At 35.0% G+C, this 23,487-nt stretch overlaps 2 protein-coding genes across 2 annotated transcripts in view; one reads left to right on the plus strand and one right to left on the minus strand.

Annotated features, from left to right (window-relative positions):
• Positions 1-18,217, plus strand: part of TIMP4 (TIMP metallopeptidase inhibitor 4) — a 28,447-nt gene extending 10,230 nt beyond the window's left edge. The window contains exons 2-5 of the mRNA XM_013947986.2: positions 11,494-11,591; positions 16,361-16,475; positions 17,152-17,276; positions 17,452-18,217. Coding sequence (XP_013803440.2) covers positions 11,494-11,591; positions 16,361-16,475; positions 17,152-17,276; positions 17,452-17,649 — 536 coding nt within the window. The 3' untranslated portion in view covers positions 17,650-18,217. The remainder of the gene's footprint in view (positions 1-11,493; positions 11,592-16,360; positions 16,476-17,151; positions 17,277-17,451) is intronic.
• Positions 1-23,487, minus strand: part of SYN2 (synapsin II) — a 205,498-nt gene that overhangs the window by 77,081 nt on the left and 104,930 nt on the right. The window lies entirely within an intron of this gene.

Consider the following 23,487-nt stretch of genomic DNA (forward strand, 5'->3'; position numbering starts at 1 on the left):
GCATTGAAAAGACAGAATCTCAACTGCATGGATGCCTGTTTCTTCTCTAAAGAAGTTTAAAACTATTACAATAATGAACAGAAGGTGAAGCCCTTTTAGTGTTCCAGTAAATTCATAATAACCAAATTCTGAAAGACCACAAATAAATTTCAGTTGATTTTCGAAAGTGCAAGTTGCCTATGACTTCAACCGAGGATGCTTATTGTAAATAAAGATTCACATGCCACCAGTTAAACACCAAATAACTGAAGCAATAAAACTGAGAGCAGTTTTGAAAATACAGAGTACAGACCTTCACATAGAGTTCAGACCATCTCAACAGAAAACATGTGAAATAAAGTTAGCACTAGCAGAGCCTTTTTTTGGACTCAAAGTACAGAATAATGAAGAAAATTAAATGGGAACAGGATAAAAAATAATGGCATTTTTATGAGTCTGTTGTTGGCAACTCCTTCAGCATGAACAGAGAATATTTGTTATGTTAAAGAACTTGCTTTGAAAAGGCCATAGACATTCCAGGATAAGGGCAACATATTAAACAATAAAGTTTGGTACTGGCACTTGGTATTACTACTCATTACTTTGTTTCATTAAAAAGAAGCAGACATGATCACTGCTCCAAGCAACACATGTAACACATGTAAAGATTTCCACAACTCCTTAATGTACTAATGGCTACCTACATTCTATTATTACGTGAAGAATACATGAATTCTGAAGTATCTATATACAGTATAGAGATATCTATTCTATTTAATACCTGTCTCTCTCAGAGGTTTCAAATAATTGAGAAAGCATTAGTGTTAATTCTTTTGGAGGCCAACACATGCAATTTAAATACTGATATGCAAATATATGAAAATAAAAATCTTCATTCTCCTAAAAATGATTTTTAAATTTCTCAAATCATCTGCTTTAAAAATATCCGAGTACCTATAAAGCTACAGATTAAGTATTTTATCATTTTTAAAACATTATTCTATTTTGATTTTGATCAGTTAATAACTTTTGCATTTTTTGGATGTTAATAATTACATGAATGTTTAGGCAAGGTCATTTGCTTTCTTCATTGGTGAAACAAAGCTTTACAACAAGCAAGTTTGGCAAGCAAGTCTATTATATAACCTTGAGTTAAAAAAATATGCCAAAGTTTCATTAGAGAAGTGGTAATGCTGTACAGATGGATCCGTTGCTTTGAAGTGGGGAGTAAGACTTTTACATCCTTTCATACATTTGTATCAGTTCTGTAAGCAATATAAATCAATGGCCAATAGACACACTATTACATTAAGAATTTTATCCAAGCTATCTAGGCTACCTGTCCCATCCAAGCACACCTTCGGAGCAGTGATTTAAAGAGAGTTCACTAATTTCTGCCTGTTGTGGCAAATTCTATACAGATTTCCTCTTTCTCCTTTTGAGGTTAAGACAATTCTCCTTGCCTGCTGTCTCTTTTCCCTCCTTGCAAGGAGAGCTAGGCATATCACATCTCTAGTTTCAAAGGTAAAGAATACATTTTGTCACAGGTCTGCACACATGGAACCCAAGTATCCAAAACTGTGCTCCTGGCTTCCTCTGGCAGCTCTGATAGTATTACATGCCAGTCTACTCCTTATGAGATCAGGAGTTTGCAGGACTAGACCATGATATGCTGGCTATGATATCCATAGCATTTAGACACAAAGAGGGTAAATCAGACAGGGTGTCTCAGCCCCGTCTTCAGAGTTCAAGACATTCGTCTTGGGATTCCTACCAGTATTTTATAGCGACTTGAGCGTAGAAGAAAAGGGCAGATAATGCCAGTTTCACTCGCCAACTTTGAGATAGTTTGCACTCTAGGCTCTCACATTTAAATTCTTAGCCAGTTACAGATACGTCTGATTTAATGGCACTGAACGGAAGCAAATCTGAGCTGTATTTGTATATGCTTGTGTATGCTGGCCACACTGCTCTGAACACAGGAATTCCATCTGGAGCAGGCCCTTGGTTATGGGAAGGACTAATATGGGAAGGACCAATACAATCCCTTCTGTGACTTTGCACTGCCCTTCCTTTCCAGTCTCATAGATTTGATCCGCTGAATTAACCCATCCCTAAAACTGAAGAGGGACACTGGTAAAAATCTCCTTACCAGATCTGTCCCCATTCTTCTCTTACAGAATACAAATATGTGAGTACTTGTATACTACAAGGAAGGAGTTGATCCAGGAGTGTGCTGATCACTAATAAAGAAATAGTGACAGGGTGTTCAAAAACACCTTTCTTTCTTAATCCTTTGGGTAAACATTCTGAAAAGAATCATCTATGCATTAGTTGCAAAGGTTTGTAAAAAGATTAACTTTTGAATTAGTTTTCTTCTGGCTCTAATGTAACCAGTGGCACTATCAAAGGGTACAGTGGTACTGCAGACTCCAGTTGTTTCCAAGTAATTTATTCCAATATTCAAAGAAAAATCATCAGAATTGTCATTGATTAGTAAATGCATAAATACTGAAAGTTTCATACGTATAATATTGAAAAATAAAGGCATGCAAAACTAAGGAAAGTCTTCTAAAGTTAATTTAAATGAGGAATCTGTATTCTTAACAATAGACAAACGTATATTTATCACACAGTGTAAATTTGTATTAGCACCAATAAGAATAACCACCAGGACAACAATTTAGACTGAGGATTCTTCTATGAATTTTTACTTTGACACATCCATATGAAGATAACTCTCATTTCATAGTTTACAAACGGCATAACTGTAGTTTTATTAGTGCTTCATAAGAAGCCCTTCCCCTCTCCATCATTCATAATGAAGAATGGAGATCTCAAAAGGCAAAAAAAGTATAAGCCTGGAAGTAATACAAGCATGTCATCATAGCAACAAGAAAAGACATTTCACATAGCAACCCTACATGGCCTGCAAAGCCTAGATTCATTTTAGCTGTTTCCTGGTTTACTCTGCAGTTATTTTAGATCACCAGACCTAGAAACTTGACCTTTAGAGCTTCAAACAAGCAACCCGGACTCTACTTACGTGAATATTTTTGAGGTATGCTTTCAGTGTACATACACACCAAGGCCCAGTAAAGACACTGTCTTATTCCAGTCATGTTTTACACTAGCCTACAGCTAGAACAACGGAGCTGCTAAGATGTATGAACACTGGCAACTGAATAAAAATGATTGCTGTTTCTTTGGTACTGGTATGTACTTCCTTTGGATGTGTTTAATAGTCTGCTGGATTTCTTATGTCAGACCACTTTTGGAACTTTAAAATCACAAGAGAACTGGAATATTGTCCATGATCAGATCAGATTATTTAAACCCTTATAGCCACGTAAAGGGGCTATATTTTCATGTCAGTTATTTTTTGCATTTAGATACAGTAGACCAAGCAATGTTTCCTTTTAACAACATGCTTTTCTCTCCCCAGAATACTGCCAGACAAATAGCACAGCATGTATGCCTTTGAAAATAATCAATGTCAGCAAGGAAGGCATTAGTTCAAGTCATGTATATTGATTTAATTATTAAATAGAAGCTTAAAAATTCTCCTGAGTATAGGAAATCAAGAACTGAATCTGCAGATGTAAAATCTTCTTGTGGAATTGTACAATGAGGCAAATTCCAGTAGAGCAAACCTCTCTCATTTTTCTCTTTTGAGAAAAAACTCTCTCTATACAGGCTTCAGATAAAAAAAGGACTTTTGAAAAGGATTTTTGATTTGAAACATCAAGTTTTGAATAAACTTGAGATCACTGTGGATGGTGTTCCTGCCATTGTCACTTTTTCATATCCCCTTGATCCATACTCTGGGTGCAGTCCTCCAGGAATTGGAGACATGTATGTGGCAAGCCTGTTTTGAACTACTGCACCTCAAAGAGCACAAAAAGTTAAATTTCTGAGGTTAAATAGAAGTTTTAAGAACTCCTAACAGAAGTGCAAGCAGAAAAAACCTGCATTATTATATATGTGAATGTTTTCATTTTGGTGAGAAGACATATTTCTGTATATAAAAGCTCATTTGAATGTAGGGCCCTTCAACATTATATACAAGTTAATATCCATAGTTGTACTTTATTTCATACTGCATACTGTGCCTGCTATATCAATTCAAATAAACACTTCTGTTTTCTCTTTTGTATGTTTAGACACTTTCTTCTGTCTATTCCCATACCTATCTGTGACTCTGTCCTCAACCAACCCAGGGAACAATACCTTTATTTAGATCCCTCTCCTGGAGCCACTTGTTCCTTGGCCCCCCAAGAGCAACAGCATCTGACAATAGCTTGGTTGAGGCATCAGAAATTTTAAGGAAATAGGCAGAAATAATTGTTCAGAAATCACTCCTCATATTTTAGGTAGTTAAATGAAAGGACTAAACTTCTAACCAGTCTGTGTTAATTATTTTTTAAAATCTGGCTTTTGATGTTTTTAAAAAAAATTGTATAATAAGTACACGTCTTGTAAAAATTGATTCAGTAATTCATCTTCCATATGCAATCTGAGGCAATCAAATATAAGAGAAAAAAAAAAAAAGAGCTGCATGAATCATTATCGCTACCTTACAAGCCTTGTTTGTAACTTGTTGGTAACTTACCTTTTTCTTTTCCTGTCTACTTGTTTTTTTAATCTCAAGCTTTTTTATAGCAAAGCTGATTCTGACTATAAACTTATATGATATGAAATACACTTTCCTTTAATACATTTTAAAAGCGAAGGTTAAATCTTAGTGTTAAATCTCTATTCAGATAGCTATGCCATAGTCTGTAAGTTTTGACTAAACTTAAGTGAACTGGAGGCTACTGCACCACTTTGTCCATGGGCCTCAGAACCTTTTGCAAGGCTAATGGGAAAGGATTTAGTCCTCATTTTTAAAAAAATGCAGTTAAGGCATCCCAGCCTAGACACCCTCCTCCTTCTATTCACCAACCTACTTACTGCTGAAGGAATGGACCTCCTTAACTATGGGTTTTTGCTTTGAGCTGCAACTCTTTAACCAAAAACATATTCATTTATGAATCCTAGGCATTACATCACTGATTTAATAAAAATTCCACTTTGCATAAGTAGTGCAGTTAATATTTCAAACTGGATGCATGCCTCATGACAATGAAACACAACTCTCTTAATTCTAAGAAACAAATAAATAGCTCAGCAGGAATTAGAATAGACAGTCTTTACTACCTCATGTATGAGAGCACCCTTAGTGTTGCAGTCTTAGTTGATCAATACTTAAAAACACAGAATAATTGAGGTTGGAAGGGACCTCTAAAAGTCATCTAGTCCAACTTCCTGCTCAAAGCAGGTCCAGTCAGACCAAGTTGCTCATGGCCTTATCCAGTCAAATTTGGAATATCTCTAAGGATGGAGATTCCACAACCTCTCTAGGTGACCTGCTGCAATGATTGATTATCTTCTGCTGCATAGTGCCTTAAGTGCCTCAAGTGCCTCAAGCTCTGTAATACTAAGGGCATCTGCAATTCTGCAGCCTGCCTTCCACTTGCACCTCTACTTCCACCCAAGCTGCTGTGGCAGTGTTTTTCCAGAGACACAGACGCAGTATTTTCCCTGGCTGTTCTCACGCTGTTGTTCTTGTGCTGTCATTCTTATAAGGCCTTCAACCTGCAAACCCTCTTGCTGCTGTTATGACAGGTTCTTATGAGAAGCAGTTGTCATGGGCACAAGACTCACCCCTTCTTCTTACCCCTTATTTTGTAGGTTTTAGTTTATATTAAAGAAAAAGAAGACTTAGCAAATAACAAAATAGATTACAGTCCCATAAATAAACATTTCCCAAATAATATGCATGCACAAAGCTTAAAAACCAATCAGCACGCAACACTTGCCCCTGATCAAAGCATGCTTCAATTAGTGCTAACAGCATCATAAGCAGGATGGAATTTGAGCAGGTCCTTAAGAAAACTTTACAGTTACTATTGGAAAAGCACTACAGAAGGGACAACCTGCTGCATTGGAGAGGATGCTGGGGAAGGACGTGTGCCTCAGAGACCCTGCTGCTCCTGTTCCTAGCTGGCCACTGGGGAGACTTCCTCCTTTTCCCCCTCCCTCTTCCCTTTTGTTTTCCTCCAAAATGAACTTTTATTGTAAAAGTCAATATAGGCCATCAGCTATGAAGCCCACAAATAAATCTTTGTTTTTATGAGCCTGTCTTAACAATCCTTTGTGCAACAACTCATTGTGAATTTTTTTTCCTGCAATCTAGTTACAATTCTTCTAGTTGCAACTTGTGTCTGTTGTCTCTTGCCCTATCACTGGTCACATCTGAGAAAAGTCTGGCTGCATTTTCTCTAGTTCAATGGATCTTTTTATCATTACAGGAAGTATGTCTACTGCTATTCCAAATGCCTTTATAAAAACATTTTTTAAAAGACAGGGCCATATTTTTCTTGTGATAGAAATCGTATCCTAGAAGCAAAAATACTGAACTAAACCCAACTTAAATAAAACAACAACTTAATACTAGTTTGTACTTCTCATTGTACTATGATCATAACACACTTGACAACTTTGTTCAGGGAGTAGCTTGAGTGTTTTCAGAGTCCAAATAGATGATAAGAGATTCTCAAAGCTCTAAGTGTCTGCCTCCCTATCTTTCCATTTTTAGAATTCATCACCCTTCTTAACAATAGTTTTATTTCTACTTATACTTTATTTTTTTAATTACATATATTTAAACTGAGAAGACAAATAAGCAAATATGATTTCTTGCTCTTATGTCCAGTAACATCTTAAATATTTTCCTACTAAGTATTCTTCATTATAACTTTGATGCAATTGAACAGATTTTGGGAAAAACAGATCTCATTCACCCATCAATTTTTACCTTTCCCCTACCTCCTGCTTCCTAGAATAATAAAATTAATCTGGAGAGCAAATTCCAGCTTTGTTTCCTTTTCTGAAGAAGTAATAAGGTTGATATATTTTTGTTGAGTATAGTTGCCTGTCTTGATACATTACCATTTATAGCTGTGTGACCAACTAATTAAAGAAAAAGGCTAAATATTATCATCTTAAAACTTATATAAGTACAATAATACTATAAAGCAATATCACAAGAAATATGTTATTTAATAATACTAACTTCTAATAATGAGAGTAATTCTTCATTAAACAATTTTCCCTCTGTTAATGCCTAGAAGTAATTCAGAAAGTCTAAAAAGATACCGCTTTTAGGGAACGCATGAGTTTCAGTGGGCAAGGAACAAGAATTTGCTGTATTCTGATTCCACTTCTACCTGTGACTTGGCACGAGGCCTTCAGTATACTGCTCAAATTCTTTGTGCATCCTCTTCCCAAGGTATAAAAAAAAAGCGCTCATATTTGCATACAATATAATGTGTTAAGACTAATATAACAGCAGCACTTTTTTTCAGAAACAGACCCCAGTATAAGTAGTTCCTCGTGATCATAAAATCTGTTCTAACACACAATGTGATGACATGGTTTATGTACATGCAAATAATTACTGTAACTCATTTCAGAGAGAAACCATACAAGTTAGGGAAGATAAACATGGTTAATGCCTCTCTTTCTACTTTTAGTGTATACAAAAAGTCCACTAAAAGTAACCCAGGACTTTTTTCATAACTGTTTAAAGCCAAATATATCTGACATTATACTAAATAATGTCCTTTATCCAGTTCAAAATTATCTTTTGTTGTTGATGATGCTTACAATGTTTATGTGTAAAAATGCCTAATTATCAGTCTCTCAAGACCAGCAATTAAACCAATGGTTAAAATTGGTTAATTGAAGTTAGTCAGAAAACCAAATTAGGATTCGGACTTTGGAAAGTAATATTTTTCTTTTTTGTGATGCAGTAGGGGACATATGGATTAGAAGCACTGTAAAAATGGTTCAGAGGTGCATTCATTATTATTATTCAGGGAAGAAGGAACAAAAATATTCTTAACACTCTTCTAATAATAAATGTCCAATAATTGCCAAGCTGATTTGCTAAACAGAGCATTATCCTCCTGCAACATGCTATGACACTATTCAGCAAAGGTGCAGTTGCTCAGAGAGGCAGAATCTTGATGCTGTAGACTTAGCGTAGGACTGGGACCTAATAACTTCCAGTGTGATTTTGTTCTGAGGCTCTCACTGACTCCCTGCATGGCTTTGATCATGGCTTTTGATCATTATTCTTTTCATTTCAGTTACCTGAGACATCCTTCAGCTACGAACGAGGGATAAATTATTTTAATTTCATGTTCATATGTATTTCATATATTCTTATATTAGAATATGTTATTCATAAAATAAATTAATTTCATGGTACTTTTGTACCATGATTCAAAATATATGACTTACAAAACACGTAAGTACTGCAGAAAGGCTACATTTTACTACTGAAATGTTAGAGAGCAACTGTTTTTCAAAATACATTATATATTTTTAGTGTAGAATGAATTTGAGGCAGACTGAATTATTGACCTTAGAATATGAAGGCTATGCATATGTATTTCATAGATGCAAATTCCTCATAAGGAACCAATAACTGTCTGATAGGTAAAGTGACCCTATTACACTAAACAGCCAGGGTTTGTTCTCAGCCAAATAGAGGAGAAGCCAAGCCAGCAATGGTATAGTTGAAACTGTTTCTTGAAAAGAAGTGCAGACTAGGAGGAATCCTGTGTTATAACCACTCTGAACCACGAGTGAAGAAGGGAGATGGCTAGGCCAAAGAATGCTAAATCAGGAAGTGCTTGTGGTTAAAAACAGAAGCAACCACATGAATAAAAGATTTTAAGAGACAGCTAGACGACACTGAAAAAAATAATTTGAAGAACAGAAAAAAGAAAAACAAGGACTAAAAGGCCCAGAAAGATTTGTGTGCATCTAAATCTGATGTCAAGAAAACAGAAAAGTAAAACCCAAATAACTAAAGATCTAGACATTCTTTAACAGAAAAAAATTCTTCTTGTTAAAAAAAAAAATTGAAATTGGACTTCCTTCACCATCTGGAAGCTTTCTCTTAAACAAACAAATGAATGAAACACACAATATAAAAATAGTTTTCATTTTTTTCTACACACCCAGAGAAAGATCCCTTAATGACAAAAACCAAAATGTTATACTTTCAGCTATATATAACTCCATGGAGACCTTTTGAGTTATTATTGATCATCTGTAACGCTCCTCTTTGACAACAACAGCAGAGTTTAATAAAAAATTGAAAATGAGTAATATTTTAGCATTAAACACAAGGGAAAAAGGAAGTTTAATTGTTCTACATATGTTTGTATTGAATAAGCAGGAAAAGATTTTCTGCATATAAAACATGTATTAAGAAAATGGTGGAGCTAGTTCCTAACTGTTGTCCCACCCCAATTTTCTACACTGAATAAACTCTTTAATGGGAAACCTTTTTTTAAGAAGTATTGATGCAAAGGAAAGCAAAGCAGAACAAAACAACATGATTCTAATTTGACCTTTCCAGCAGTATAGTATACACAATCCACAACACTTTTTATCTGGAATTAGATCAAAGCACTTAAGTAGTACTGTTAATATGTGGGAATATAACACATCTGCATATGATTAAAGAGATACTGTCACTTACCATCTGAACAGCAATTTCATACTTAAAAGAACTCTTTCCTTTCAATCCAACCCATAAGTCTAAAATGCTCCTTTAAAAGACTTTGAATGGCTTGGGTGGAAGGAGCATTGTGTCAAAAGACAAAGGGCTTTGAAGCTGCAGGCATCTGCATCATGTTGATTATTACGTCTAGTTTGCTCTGCTAATAAGTGAGGAAATAAAAATTGCCTGTTATTAGATGAGGCTGACCTCTCTTTGGCTGTAAAAACAATTGCAATCTGGGTCTCTTATTACTTTACTTTAGTTGTGATGGTTGGAAGCCTATTTATCAAATAAATATGCTTTTGGGGGAAAAGCATGATTTTGATGCCAAATGATTTTCCTCTGCATCAGCTTGATTTTTCTTAGCGAGTAAAAAGTATGAGGGTCTCGGCATGAGTGTGGTCAAACACCAGAACAGGACCCCAGGGAGACTGTAGTCTCCATCCTTGGAAATATTCGAAACTCAGCTGGATATGGCCCTGAGCAACCTGATTCAAGTTGGTCCTGCTTTGAGCAAGGGGTTGCACTAGACCTTTGGAGGTTCCTTCCAATCATCATGCCTGTCTCATACTAATTTTAAAATAACAATGTCTTTCACCATGAAAAATAAAAAGAAAGGGAAGGTTTCTGCAAGTTATTTTCACACCGAAGAATAATTTCTGGTCTTTATCATACTTTCATAAAGTGGCATACCTAGGACAGAGAGAGAGAGAATGCAACTGTTCCCTTCAGAAACGGCAGAAATGCTTGCACACATCCATCTCTGAACCACAGTGAGGTGAACTTTCAGTTGAACTGGGGTTGGACTGTTAATTGCCAAGGCCTTTTCCACTCTCTCTCCATATAGATTATTTGTTCTAACAAGTACAACTTCTGTAGAGGAGCTGAAATAGCAGCCATACAGGAGAGAGAAAAAACAGGATGCTAAATACTTTTGGGGGGTAGAAGTCCCCTGAGAAATTGTGGCCTCAGTGTAATATATCATATTCTTAGAATTCTATTATTCTCTCTGCAGCCTAATATTCCTGATATTTTTTTCAATAATATATTTAGGACAGATGACTAGAACAAACACAGGCAGGAGAACAAACTATTTCTTCTGTCATAAAATTTCCTACTTTCCTTGTGTAAAGATAGGAAATAAATGGAATGCATCAAAAAAAGAGAGTAATTCATTTTTAGAGTTTAACCCAACTGATGATGCATTTTGATAATAGTAATGCTAAAAATCTATGGTGTCAGGAAAGTGAATGAACGAACTTATCCATTTCTTGTCTTCTAATTTCATACATAAAAGTGAAGATTTTATCTGGCCTGGCACGGTCTTTCTGAGTGTGGACTTTAAATCTATTTAACTGATAGACTGTCATGTCATCAACAGAAGTTCTCCTTTCCTTTGCTCACTGATTATGAGAGTATTTTATCAAATTTTAAGGGACTCAGGTCTTTTGACATACAATATTTATCACAACTCAGTGGTTACTTAATTCAGATTTCCAGATTATAAGCATTCATAGCCATAAGCAACAAGAACCTCAACAGCTCAGCAGCCTTGCTCTAGCTTAGTTATGGATGTATTAACTCAAGGATGGCACTGAGACTTTTTGAACTTTTGGCCCTAAATGCATAATGCCAGAAAATGTCTAAGCAACAGGATATATTTCTGTCAAAAATTAAGTATTTATATCATAGGTAGCCCACGTGTTTTTATTTTCAGTAGTTAACTCTAATGTTGTTATAATAACAAGCTTTAAAGCCTACTTTTAGCTAAAGAATAAAAAACAATGTTAATCTATCAAAAAAAATTTTTAAGAAAAAATGTAATTTTAGCCATTGCTTGGAAGATGAGGCATATGCTTATTTGCATTTAAACTTTTTTCCCCCTATTACAGTGATTCGTGCAAAAATATCCAGCGAAAAGGTGGTTCCTGCCAGTGATGATCCTCTTGATACCCACAAAATGATCCGGTATGAAATCAAACAAATAAAGGTACATGGAATCACTTAGCTATTTTGAAGTTCAATACTGGTAACTAATGTATATGAGTACAATTTAGCCCCAAATTGCTCAAATTGGGAGCGGGATCCAGCTGGCTCCAAGGTTAGACCTGGATCAACTATACAGAAAACTTAAAGCGGGAGTGAGGAAAAAAAAAAAAGGAAAGAAAAAAAAAGGAAAAAGAGAAGCTGTGCTGATATTCATGAGATATTTCCTAAATAACCATATCTCGATGACAATTTTGTTATTCACAATTGCTTGATGAACACTTTATGAAAACATACTTCAGTCTATTAATGGTATTCACAATGTTTGTTTACTCTTTCTGGTGGATATTTGATCACCTATGTTGCATTATGATATCACTAACTCCAACTGGATGATACAAACTTTATAAACAGAGACCAAGCATTTCCAGCTGAAATAGCAAGGACCTGTGTTCATAAGTCAACAGGGATATTTGCAGAAACAGAAGACCTTCCCTCATGCAAACACAAATCATTTGTATGAATGTTGTTAGGAAAGCAAACGCAAAGTGGAAGCACAAAAAAAAAAAAAAAAAAAAAGTGATTCAGAATCTCATGGAATTTTTCTATTATTTCTTTAGCTCCAATGAGGGGAAATATTTACTAAAAAACTGTTAGAAGACATATCCTGATCCCATTCAAGTCACCATCAAACCCTCACTGAGGTCAAAAAGATAATTTACCAGTTTTGGGATAACACAAAAAATAGAGGGTATCTTTCAACTAAGATATATTAGTGTCTTTTTTTGTTTTGTTTTGTTTTCTAAGTGGTTTAATCTCTCATTTTTCATAGAATTTTTTTTGTTATTATATTTACTTGGAACATGTAAGTAGACTATCGTGAACTGATACATGCTTTAAAAAAAACAAAAAAACCCAATCCCTCAAATTGTATCAGCTCACAGAAAAATTACTAAGAAAGATGATGAGAAAGTTTTTCACTGTCTGTAATTGTATTCTAGGTATTACTGAGTTCACATTCCCCAGGTTTTAATTACAAGTATCTATGGCAGACAAGAATACCTCAAAATATTCACAAGACTAGTATCACACATGATTTCTGGTAAGGTTTTATACTATACACACACATTACATATACATGTACACACATACACGTACACATACACACACACACATCAGTTTCAACAATCCAATTCTTTTTACCTGTAACAACAAAACCTGAAACTCTTCATCACCTGCCATATTTTCTCTTCATCACCTGCAATAGTTTCTGTCTTCTTAAGCCATTAAGGACAGTTTCAAATGTTTCATTATGCAAATAAGCATACAAATACAACAGAAATTCTCTCTCCTCCTATTAGGGCTTTAATTTTGTGTTGCTACCGTGCAACACTTAAGTGAGCAATGTTACAGAAATGCAAATCTTCTACGTGGGCACAAAAAAGAATGAGAAGTGTAGTCTGTGTTATTATTTTCAGCCTATAATCCAGTTCTTCAGTGGTAGCACGCTGAAATCCCTGAAATCCATTCATATGCTTCGGAGTTTCTCCCACATTTTCCTAAGTGGAGGCCTATTCAAAACTCAGAAACATCAGTAAGAGATCTTCATTTAATTCCATTGAACTTCAGAAAGCAAGTCAGCTAGGACTGGACATACCAGAGAGGTTTATTTTTTAAAAAAAGATGTTCTCCACTTTTACAAAAAAGATGTTCTCTACTTTTACGTACAAGCTTAGGCTAAAGACAAAGGGGTCACAATAGTCCCAGCCTTCCAGGTCGTACTACTTCCAGCTAGAACAGAAGTAGATCCTGGGCTTTCACCCTGGCACACAGGTTGTACAGCTGAGTTGGAAACCAGCACCTTGCTCACTGTCTTTAACCCACACAGTAATAGAATCTTTGTTTGAAAGCTCTGCAATACAAAGTGTACAGCCAGAAAGAGGTTCAGTAAACTGAAAATCTTTTGTGGGATCTCTAGAAAATTCAGTGTGACACTTAAAAAAGAAAGAAAAAAAAAAGTCTTATAAAGTCAACTTTGCATGTGCTTGGTAAATCTCACAGGAACTAACATATGCAGGAACTAACTTATGTAACCTGCTATATTCTAAGCATACTATTGACAATTGGCATACTAGTAAAAATCAAACAGGACTGGGTATACTGAAAAATAACTAAGAAAAACTCACTTTTTAAAAACGGAAACTTAATGGGAAAGTGGTATGGATAACACTATAAAGATCGCATCAATATACAAAACTAAAGAGACTGAGGTAGTTTAAATAGCTGATGCTTGTAAACATTTTGAAAATGTAAAAGAAACAATTAAAATAATATAATGATGTACACTGTGGGCCAGATTTGGCCACCTCAGTGAAATCAATGAGACAATTGGCAGATTGACATAAGATTTATTCTGAATCAAGAGAGAGATTTGAGCTTAATTTGTGAGTGCTATTATTGTCACAGAAATAGCTTGTCAGAGATGCTCAAACCATGAGCTGCATGGATCAGTGACCTCATTTGTGTATCTCCACTCTCTGAATAACTAAGAATTTGGTTAACACCGCAACAATTACATAACTCCTTACCGTTTCCTGTGTGTCAGTAGGACAGCGGCAGTGTCAGTACAGACTTCTTTAATACCAGGTTAACATCTGTCTATTCTCCCAGGTCCTCACCCCTATTTCCTACCTTCAGTAAAGTCCTACTAAAACACGAGATGTAAATGGCACAAAAATTATAGCACAGTGTTGAAAGCAAGGCAAGCTATCTCTTCCGTTTATCTAGAAAGTATCCACGCTTTTAAGAGCTGAGACAATTTGATCAAGATCATCAAATATGATGTGTTGACTTAAACAAAACGTTTAAATCTTAAGTAATGTTTTAACAAACATCTAGGTCAAAACCAGAGGTAAGTCAGAGCTGGAATTTCACAAAACCAAACTGATGAGAGCCTAAAAAGCCCTTCTCATTTATTACATGAAGATTTTTATTTAACTAATACCAAACTGCATCTCCAGCATAACTCAGACCACTCGTTTAAATATGGTTAGATCTCCATTATAAGTAGCAAGTTCTTAAGGTTTGTTTTTTGTTTTTACAGCTGAATTCATTTCCGTTGTCTGCACAATGCCTCTTCAGTTAACTTAAACGAAGTGATGAGTTATTCAAAGAAAAGTTGTACCCTACTATACCCTCAAAGGTTTATGAATGTGGACAAGACTCAAATTATAGGATACTTGCATAGTTCATATAGCTTTACAACAGCTATCCTAGATAGTTGTCCTTTGTAGAAGAACACACCCTGAACAATGCGAATTTAAAGGTAGCAGAAGCAGGGGATTCGCGTTCCAAAGGTGGCAGGAATCAGATGGCTCTTGATGGGCCTGAGGACAGCTCACAACTCAAACCGATGCTTTCTACTGGCAGGGAAGCAAATTCTTTACAACACATGTGCAGCCTCCTCCTGCTTCCTCATTTGGCCATCTTTTTGAGAAGATCTTCCAAATTGAACTAGTAAATATACTTTGAGATATCCAGACTACTTTTATCTAATAAAAATAAACACATTGTCCAATATCAATTTACACATTTTTATCATGCACTGCTGCTTTGTATAGGATAGTTTTCATTTTGGGCTTTTTTGCTTGTTTTGTTTTGTTTTCGCTGGATGTTTGTTTATTTTACTAAATATTTTAAATTCACATCTAATATTTTTGGATCAGAAGCCCTATAACAACAATTTTGACTTTTTTAAACCCATAATTAAAGGCTTCAGAAAAATCAACATATTACAGTGTATTTTCTTGTGCCCTGTACTGTTTAAATCTCCCGACAGAACTTGAGTAACATGACCGTATTTTCCAGTGACGCCAGCTGCAACTGGGAGAGCCTGCCCTTGGGAGCTGTGAACCTTGCAATTGTCCACAGCTGTCAACACACAGCATGATGTAACCAAATGGGGCCTCCTACATGTTGGGGTTTCAGTTATGTCATATTAGGTGATGACAGGCTTTCTGAAGTTGATTAGCTTCTTATGATTCCCTCTCACATTTGGATATAACTAGATTTGTTTTGATCTTTGAATGGTTTACTTTAAGAATGACTGTCATAGCTGGAAATGCTAGTTAAGGAGCAGGGGATCTGAATACTGCATGGACTTTGATTCTGAACCTTTCCATTTTGGTGCTGCAGGCTATAAATTTGAGAGCTGGATCCCATTTTCCAATAGTTATTTCAGAAGGTCACATTGGACATAATTCTGAACTGGATATGGAAAAAGAGCTTGCTTTAATGACAATATAAGAGCAATGCTCAGTTTCTTATGATGTTTCATTTTCTGGAAGTTGCATGCCATTACACTGATCAAGATAGAATTTCCCATATTAATATATTGAGAACTTCTTGCATCTTCAAAGATTCAACACTGCAGTACCTTGTTTAAGCTGAATGCTGTCTGCATTATTCCTTAAACAGAAGATGCCAGTAGAATCTAATTTGAAGAGAATTCTTTAAAGATCCATTAAAAACACTAAAAAAGCACATTTAAAAACCTATAATTTAAAAAATGAAGACCTAATTTTCTTCTAAAAATAATGGACTTGTTTCATTTCACATATAGATGGAATCTAATCGCTGGTATTTTCTCCCATAAGTTCAGACTCTAAAGAGCATTTTTCCAAGAGGTGCGTCATATAATAGCTGTTGTTTGCAACTAATTTTCATGTTTGTTTCCCACTACTGACATACTTTTCATTTTCTGACAATTTTCAGATGTTTAAAGGATTTGAAAAACTGAAGGATGTTCAATATGTCTATACTCCTTTTGATTCATCACTCTGTGGAGTGAAGCTAGAAGCTAACAACAAAAAACAGTATCTTTTGACAGGTAAAATATAACAAAACTAACATACCTATAAAAACAGAAGTAACTGTTCAATGTCAAATCAAAGTCAATTGACTTTGCAAAAAAATACAACTGTTATAAAATTATGTATTTATGTACAGTCCAAATCGTACAAACAGAATGGAATGTACAAATTATATAAGGCTATAATTATACTTTGATCTTATGTCTTCTATCATTCATCAGAAGATCTTACAGCAGTTTTAGAGGAACTATATTGTAACTATATCATTAGTAACTATATCATTAGTAAGTAAGTATGCCATTTCCATTAATTTAAAACCAACAGTACTGGTTTTCCCATTAATGCAAATGTGTTTAATGAGACTACACATGCCTACCTGTATACGGATGTGTAACTACAGATTATTCTATGGAGCCCTGGAATCCTGGTTTAACATACTGATGCATTTGCATCCCCTGTCGGCAGGTTATCAGCATATTTTGAGAAGTATCTTTCTTAAATCTTTAACATTTATTCAGCATGTAATCAGCCAAATAGCTCTCACAGTTTTAATAACCATTGAAAAAAGTGTGAAATATGACTAATTTGGTGCTATTAAAAAACCCCAAAAACTTCAGATTCTCTTGCAATTTATTTCAGTATTTAGAGAAGTTTCATCTGTTTGCCTTATTTTTCTTATTTTCCATGCTGCAGGCCAAATTTTAAGTGATGGTAAAGTCCTTATCCATTTATGCAACTACATTGAACCATGGGATGATTTATCCTTGTCTCAAAAGAAGAGTCTTAATCAGAGATATCAAATGGGCTGTGGCTGCAAAGTAAGTATAGAACAAAACAGTGCCTAACAGTGGAGCCTGCCTTAGAGGAAATGGCAATTTTCACCGATAGGAACTGTTTTCTTATACACAAAATACTTTATAATATTATTTGTGAATAAATGTCATTTTAAAGAAAACTTCAATATACTGAAATAATGTCCTATTTCACATTTAGATCACTACCTGCTACATGGTGCCCTGCTCAATCACCACACCAAATGAGTGCCTCTGGACAGACTGGCTGATAGAAAGGAAGCTATATGGGCACCAAGCCAAGCATTATGCCTGTATCAAGCGAAGCGATGGCACTTGCAGCTGGTACCGAGGTGGCCCACCCCCAGAAAAAGAGTTTATTGATATCAGCGAACCTTAAAATTATCACTTCCTAAAAAGTCTCGGAGTCTAATTCCATCAAGCATTGCACGCTCACAGCTTTGAACTGCCATTGTCTAATGTATCTGTTGCTTAGAAACAAAAACAAATTGTCCTGTACAGCTAAAGTACAGAGTTTGTGGAATTGGCACTCAGGCAAGAAGAGGAACAAATCTCCTGGAGGTAGCTACTCTGTAAAGTTATGCTTTGTAGAGAGAGGCTCATGCTGAGAATGTTCCTCTGTGTTCCTTAAGGCATAACAACCTTCCTTTTCACCAGTATGAATGTAAAAGAACAAAAGAATTGTCAGAATTTTGTCCCCTATTTCAGTTACCCTACAGATTAAGAGAGCCCCATGTTTTATGCCACATCTTTCTGATAAAAGAAGAAATGTTTCATAGAACTATTTTTTCTGTATGAAAGTCTTCTGATATGAAAGAATTATTGTACAGTGTATATGTAAAGTATTATAACAATGTGCTATAAAAAAAGATTCAAAGATCCATGTTTTTCCCTTATCTGTTGAAACATGCTAAACACTTTTGTGATTAAAAAACCCACAAAAACTATGCTCCTTATTTTGTATGTTACTTATGTCATAGCTTTATCTACAGAGTTGTAACTTCCATTGATAACTAAGTTAAAACACACCCGTGATAATGAAAAGCCTCTCATCCAATTCATTATTCCTATGGACTAGCATATACTGTAGAAAGAAAAGCCAGATGTTCTAATGCTTAGGTATTGTATAGAATCAACACAAATTATGACAGGCTAAAATGGCTTATGTTGACAGAAACCATGTCCATCTTCACTGCAGCAGTAGTACTTGGTTATGCCCCTCTACATCTCTGACTAGAGCATCGTATTTCAGTACGGTTACAAGCCTTGGCTTTAAAAGCTTATGTAAAACTATATGCAATAGATATTAAATAGCCTACATGGCAAGTGTTTTCTAAAAAAGCTCTTAAATATTTGACCATATTCAACAGTTTAAATTTACATTAATGATTCTTCATTCATGAATTTGCATTGTATTACATCACAAGGAATTTAGTAACTCATAAACCAGATAAGTGTTACAACATATTTTGCCCTTTAATTTTTTTTAATGTCTTAATTTTATGAATTGATTACTGTAGTTAGTAACTAATCTTACACATATTTAAGTTTACAAAAGTAACTTAATTCACAGTGGTAAAACTTAAGGAATTATTTCAGTAAATGCCAAAGTTCAGACAGTTGTCCAACTGCTCGTCTGCTAAATACTGGATGAGAACCATCGCACAGAAGAAGGTTGTGTGATCACTGCCAGTTCTGACCTATATTTTGCTCTCTCCAAGTCCTATCTTTGAGTTTCTTCTACTTCATTTCAATTTTGGTGGGAAATTACACTCATACGAGAATTTAGAGCAGGCAGAGAAAAAATTTAGACAGTTCTGTTCTTGTTTGGTTAGATCGAATCGATTGAAAGTTTTAACACAAACACTTTACTTATTCCTACTAATGATATTCTGACATTTCCAGTCTACAGACTCATTCAAAATTCAGAGAAGGGTCCAGTTTTCCAGATAGTGCCTTTACTCTGTATGCTATAGAGTCCTTAAAAAATACCAGGTCTTAAACTTGCAAAGAACATAACCACATTTTTAAGCGTATGGGCATCACTAATTCCACTAATTCAATGAAGGAGTATTTTAGGCATAAAATTCAGCATGTCCTACCTATCCTATCTGCAGTCTAAGATATGTCGCATTGGATATATAATGTATACTTGCAAAAAACTTTATAAATGATTTTTACAACAGATTCTGTTCTAGCGTTTCCATTATTTTTATAATTGCACAAGTCCGTATTTAAAGGACAGACAATGGCTGCTTTGAAAGCACTACTGTGAGAATAACAAATATTCTTATTTACTTTTTGTGGGTAAACTTCTGCATATATATATATATATATATATATGCAGAAAAGCAACACACTGAGGTTCTATTTTGCTGGAGCTCGTACAATGGTACTTGCATAAAGGTTTTAAAGTTGTGTCTGACTGTAAAACGAAATAAATAGAACAAACCAAAAGAAAGAGAGATCTGTGTTGAAATCCTATCACGTTTCACTTAGTCCTACAGAAAGATGATTTAGTGCTAAGACAGAAGCAGTTCCATTTGAAGTACCACACCGCATGAGATCTGAATATCCAGAAAGCACTGCTTGCCACTACATTTTCTTAGATAGGGACAGGGTTTCAAACTTGCAAATCAGCTTGCTTTTTTATGTATTCGCTTTGTTTTGCTTTGACTTTCCAGGAAAAGAGAATGCAGCACGTTCTAACTATTACAATTCAACAAATACAGTCCCCTTATTTATGTACCAATACATAAAACATTAACAAACTGTAGTTTAATTCCAATGGAGTGCAAATGGCACAAGGCCTACGGGAATGCACAGCATTATATCCCTTAATAGTCGACATTTCCCTTTGTATTTTATTGAAGATCAGCTTTGCTATTTTAACTAACAGTCTTAAATTAAAACACAGTATCTTGGTACTGCCAAATATAAAGCTTACCTAGTTTTCTGCTTTACTAAAGACAAACAGAAAATTACAGAAAGCCAATTTTGACCATAAACTTATTATGGCTACTCATATAAATGAAATACAAAGGCTACATTTCTTCCAAAAAGGTACTGATATTGCAGATATAATACTGTCAGTGCTGTGCATTTCTATGACTAATTTGCAAACAGGCTTAAAAAAACAGGCCTCATTTACTCATGTCAAACCAAAACAATTGCTAGACGAGCCTGTAAGAGCTTAATAACCACACAAGGTCTGAGCATGCACATGGCTAATTAATATTCAATACATGTACAGTGTAGCATTTGCTTCCAAATCCATTTTGATGTAATGGTGCATTCTGAATAGTTCTTTGCAGTAAACAGATATTTTCTGTCTTTTTAATTTAACATAGTTCTGTTTCTATTTCACTTATACAGTAAGCAGACCTTAAACACAACTAACTGCTGCCTTCTTTATGTACGCTGTAAAAATATGTATTTTTTAATATTTATAAAGAAACAAGTACGAATTGTATTCTATAACTAGTTTTAAAAAATTTGTATTTGACTTGTCATAAAATATTTGATATAAGGTGTTTCAAAATTAACAGCTGACAACTTTGATTTCTGTCTGGACATAAATCTGGCCAAACTTCCTATAATGGATTGTAAAAAGATGTTTTTTCTCATATCAATAAATAGGGCAAGAAAAGCTTTAAAACACCCTCCCAGAATGGCTGTTTATTTTTCATGAGATTCAGCATTGATAAGGATTATGAAAAAGATTAACTACAGTATTGCTTTCAGAATATGCTATTTTCCTATGAAGATTTTTGCTGTAGTGGCATTGATTTATTACAAACAGTAGACTATTATTACAACATCTAATTTTTACTTCCTGAAACTACGTATGTGTTAAATGGAAGGTCAAAACAGAAATGCAGCTGGCTACAACATTTGATCTTAATTTGAAAATGACTCATTTGACTTATAATTAGAGATCAGAGAAGGGAGAACATACAGATGAACAGTGTGAAAAAAAAAAAAACCTTGCATATTGTTGTCCTTTCTCTATGTTCCAGTTAGGTTTTAATTAAAACGACCAACAATTACGTTGAAAAAGCCATTTTTTCATTACAGAGAACATAGGAGGTAGGAATGTAATGAAATAAAGAAAACTAATTACTGAGGGAAAGGCTGTAGATATGACTCAAATAGCAATGAGTCCAAAAAGCCTTACAGCATTTTGTATAGCTTTAATCAGTTTGAGATGAATGTTTATGTTTCAGAAAGTGTTTCATTAAAACAGCTCCAGTTTTACACAAAAGAATGGCATCTTTGTTTATTTATCTTTTATTGCTGTCTAAAGACTCAGTACAAATGATCACTTGAGTATGAAAGCAGCACGAGAAATAGAAGCACAAGTTTACCTCTGGCATGTTCAGCTGAAAATTCAATTCACAGAGACTGAAAAATAGTTTGTCCTGTACAGGGTTTTCCCCTGTCTCCCTACAATGTGGCTTGAACTGGGTGGAAAGCTCTAGGTTGCAATTTGGGGGGATAAGAAGGGAAGGAACAAACACAAGAGTAACTACACAAATTATTTTAAGTGGGAAACATCAATTTCTGTAGAAGCAAGATCAAACCAGCCAACAATTAATAAACAGTGTTTAAAAGACAACAGCATTCAAATAGTGTGGTATCACTTCAATTCACCTACTAAGAAAACTCCATTATCCAGATCATCTTATAACCCATTGTAGAAATTCCAATAAAATGTTATCTGGTACCATGTTGCCTGATTATTTTTGAAGTCACAAATTTCACAAGAATTTCTTCAGAAGGAAAAAGCAAATAAATGAGCTTCACCAAAATCAGTTATTACAGTACATCTAAACCACGCATTGCAACACCATACCGAAATGGGGATGAATTCTCTCTAGATTAATGTTCATGACATAGAAATATGTAAAAAATTATTGAGATTTGGATAATATTGACAATCAAAAGCTCAAGCCAGACAAAAACTTATCGGTTCAGACATTAGTGATCAATGAGGAACCAAATACCCCAAAGAAAGAGGGGGGGAAAAAATCCTCATATTTGTTATACTCTGTTAGCAAACAAAATACAGCCTATAAATACATACGCAGATTTTCTTGTTTGTGTTCTACTGGTGAACTGGAATTCAAACAGCTGTTTAAAATAGCAGTTTGCAACTGATCTGGTGGACCTTCCCCAGGGCTGTACTACATATAAATTAAAAGCTGAAACATTAATTCTTGGCCCAAATTATAGGTATTCTCTTTGTTTCTATGTGCTGCTATTAAACAAGGCATAAAAAGGCATGCTGTTGCAACAAAACAGTGAACAACAGCTGATAAAATAATGAAGAAAGAACAATTAATTTTGTGAGGAAGTTACAAATCAGCTTAAACCTTGGCCATTCTCAGGAATATAGAGAGATATAAAACTTATTACCATTTGAAAAACCATATTGCAAGACATGAGATGTGGTTCTGCTTCTCCATGTGTTATGAATTAATCCCCAAGGCACAAAACTCTTGTTTTGCATTAAAAAAATTTAGAGAATTATAAAGCTGTACATTTTCCTGACAAATCCATCATCAAAAACCTCTCCCACTTTGAAAAGATTCAACTGTTCAGGATGATACTTTGATCTGCTCCTCTATATTAGCACCATTCTTCTTTGGCTCTGCAAAACTCCTGTGTAGCAAACATACTAAATACAGAACTCTGGTGAAAGCTCTTTTCATAAGAAGTGTCACATGTGGCAAAAAAAGGGGAAAAATCTGTAAGTTAATAGTCCAAAGCAGCAAGAGAAGAGAACTGGGAACAGCCATCCTGCCACTCTCGCAATACATCAGAAGATACAGCAGAACTGCACCATACTATATTTGTTACCAAATGGGGAGACAGAAGTGGGAAAAAGAGGACTTCAGAGGAAATCTTAGTCAACTGGTATCACTAAAGGTTATCTTAGATGTCCTTTATGATAACGAAGCGCTGGCAAGAATCTCAGACAGACGCACAGCAATTATGGCTTGAGGACCTAACATACACAGATAACTAACGTTTTTATCATGACATTGCAATGAGACTTGGGGCACTTGAATCACAGCTGTGTGACATGCTGAGCAGCAAGATCAGGATTATATTCTAAAAATAATTGATGCCTCTGCGCTAGTCCGTTCTATCAGCAAATTCTCTCAGTGCTGAAATTATCTTCTCTAGAAAGAAATACTCAGGAAAGAATTTC

This window comes from Apteryx mantelli, chromosome 12 (assembly GCF_036417845.1).
Source record: "Apteryx mantelli isolate bAptMan1 chromosome 12, bAptMan1.hap1, whole genome shotgun sequence".
Taxonomy (NCBI): domain Eukaryota; kingdom Metazoa; phylum Chordata; class Aves; order Apterygiformes; family Apterygidae; genus Apteryx; species Apteryx mantelli.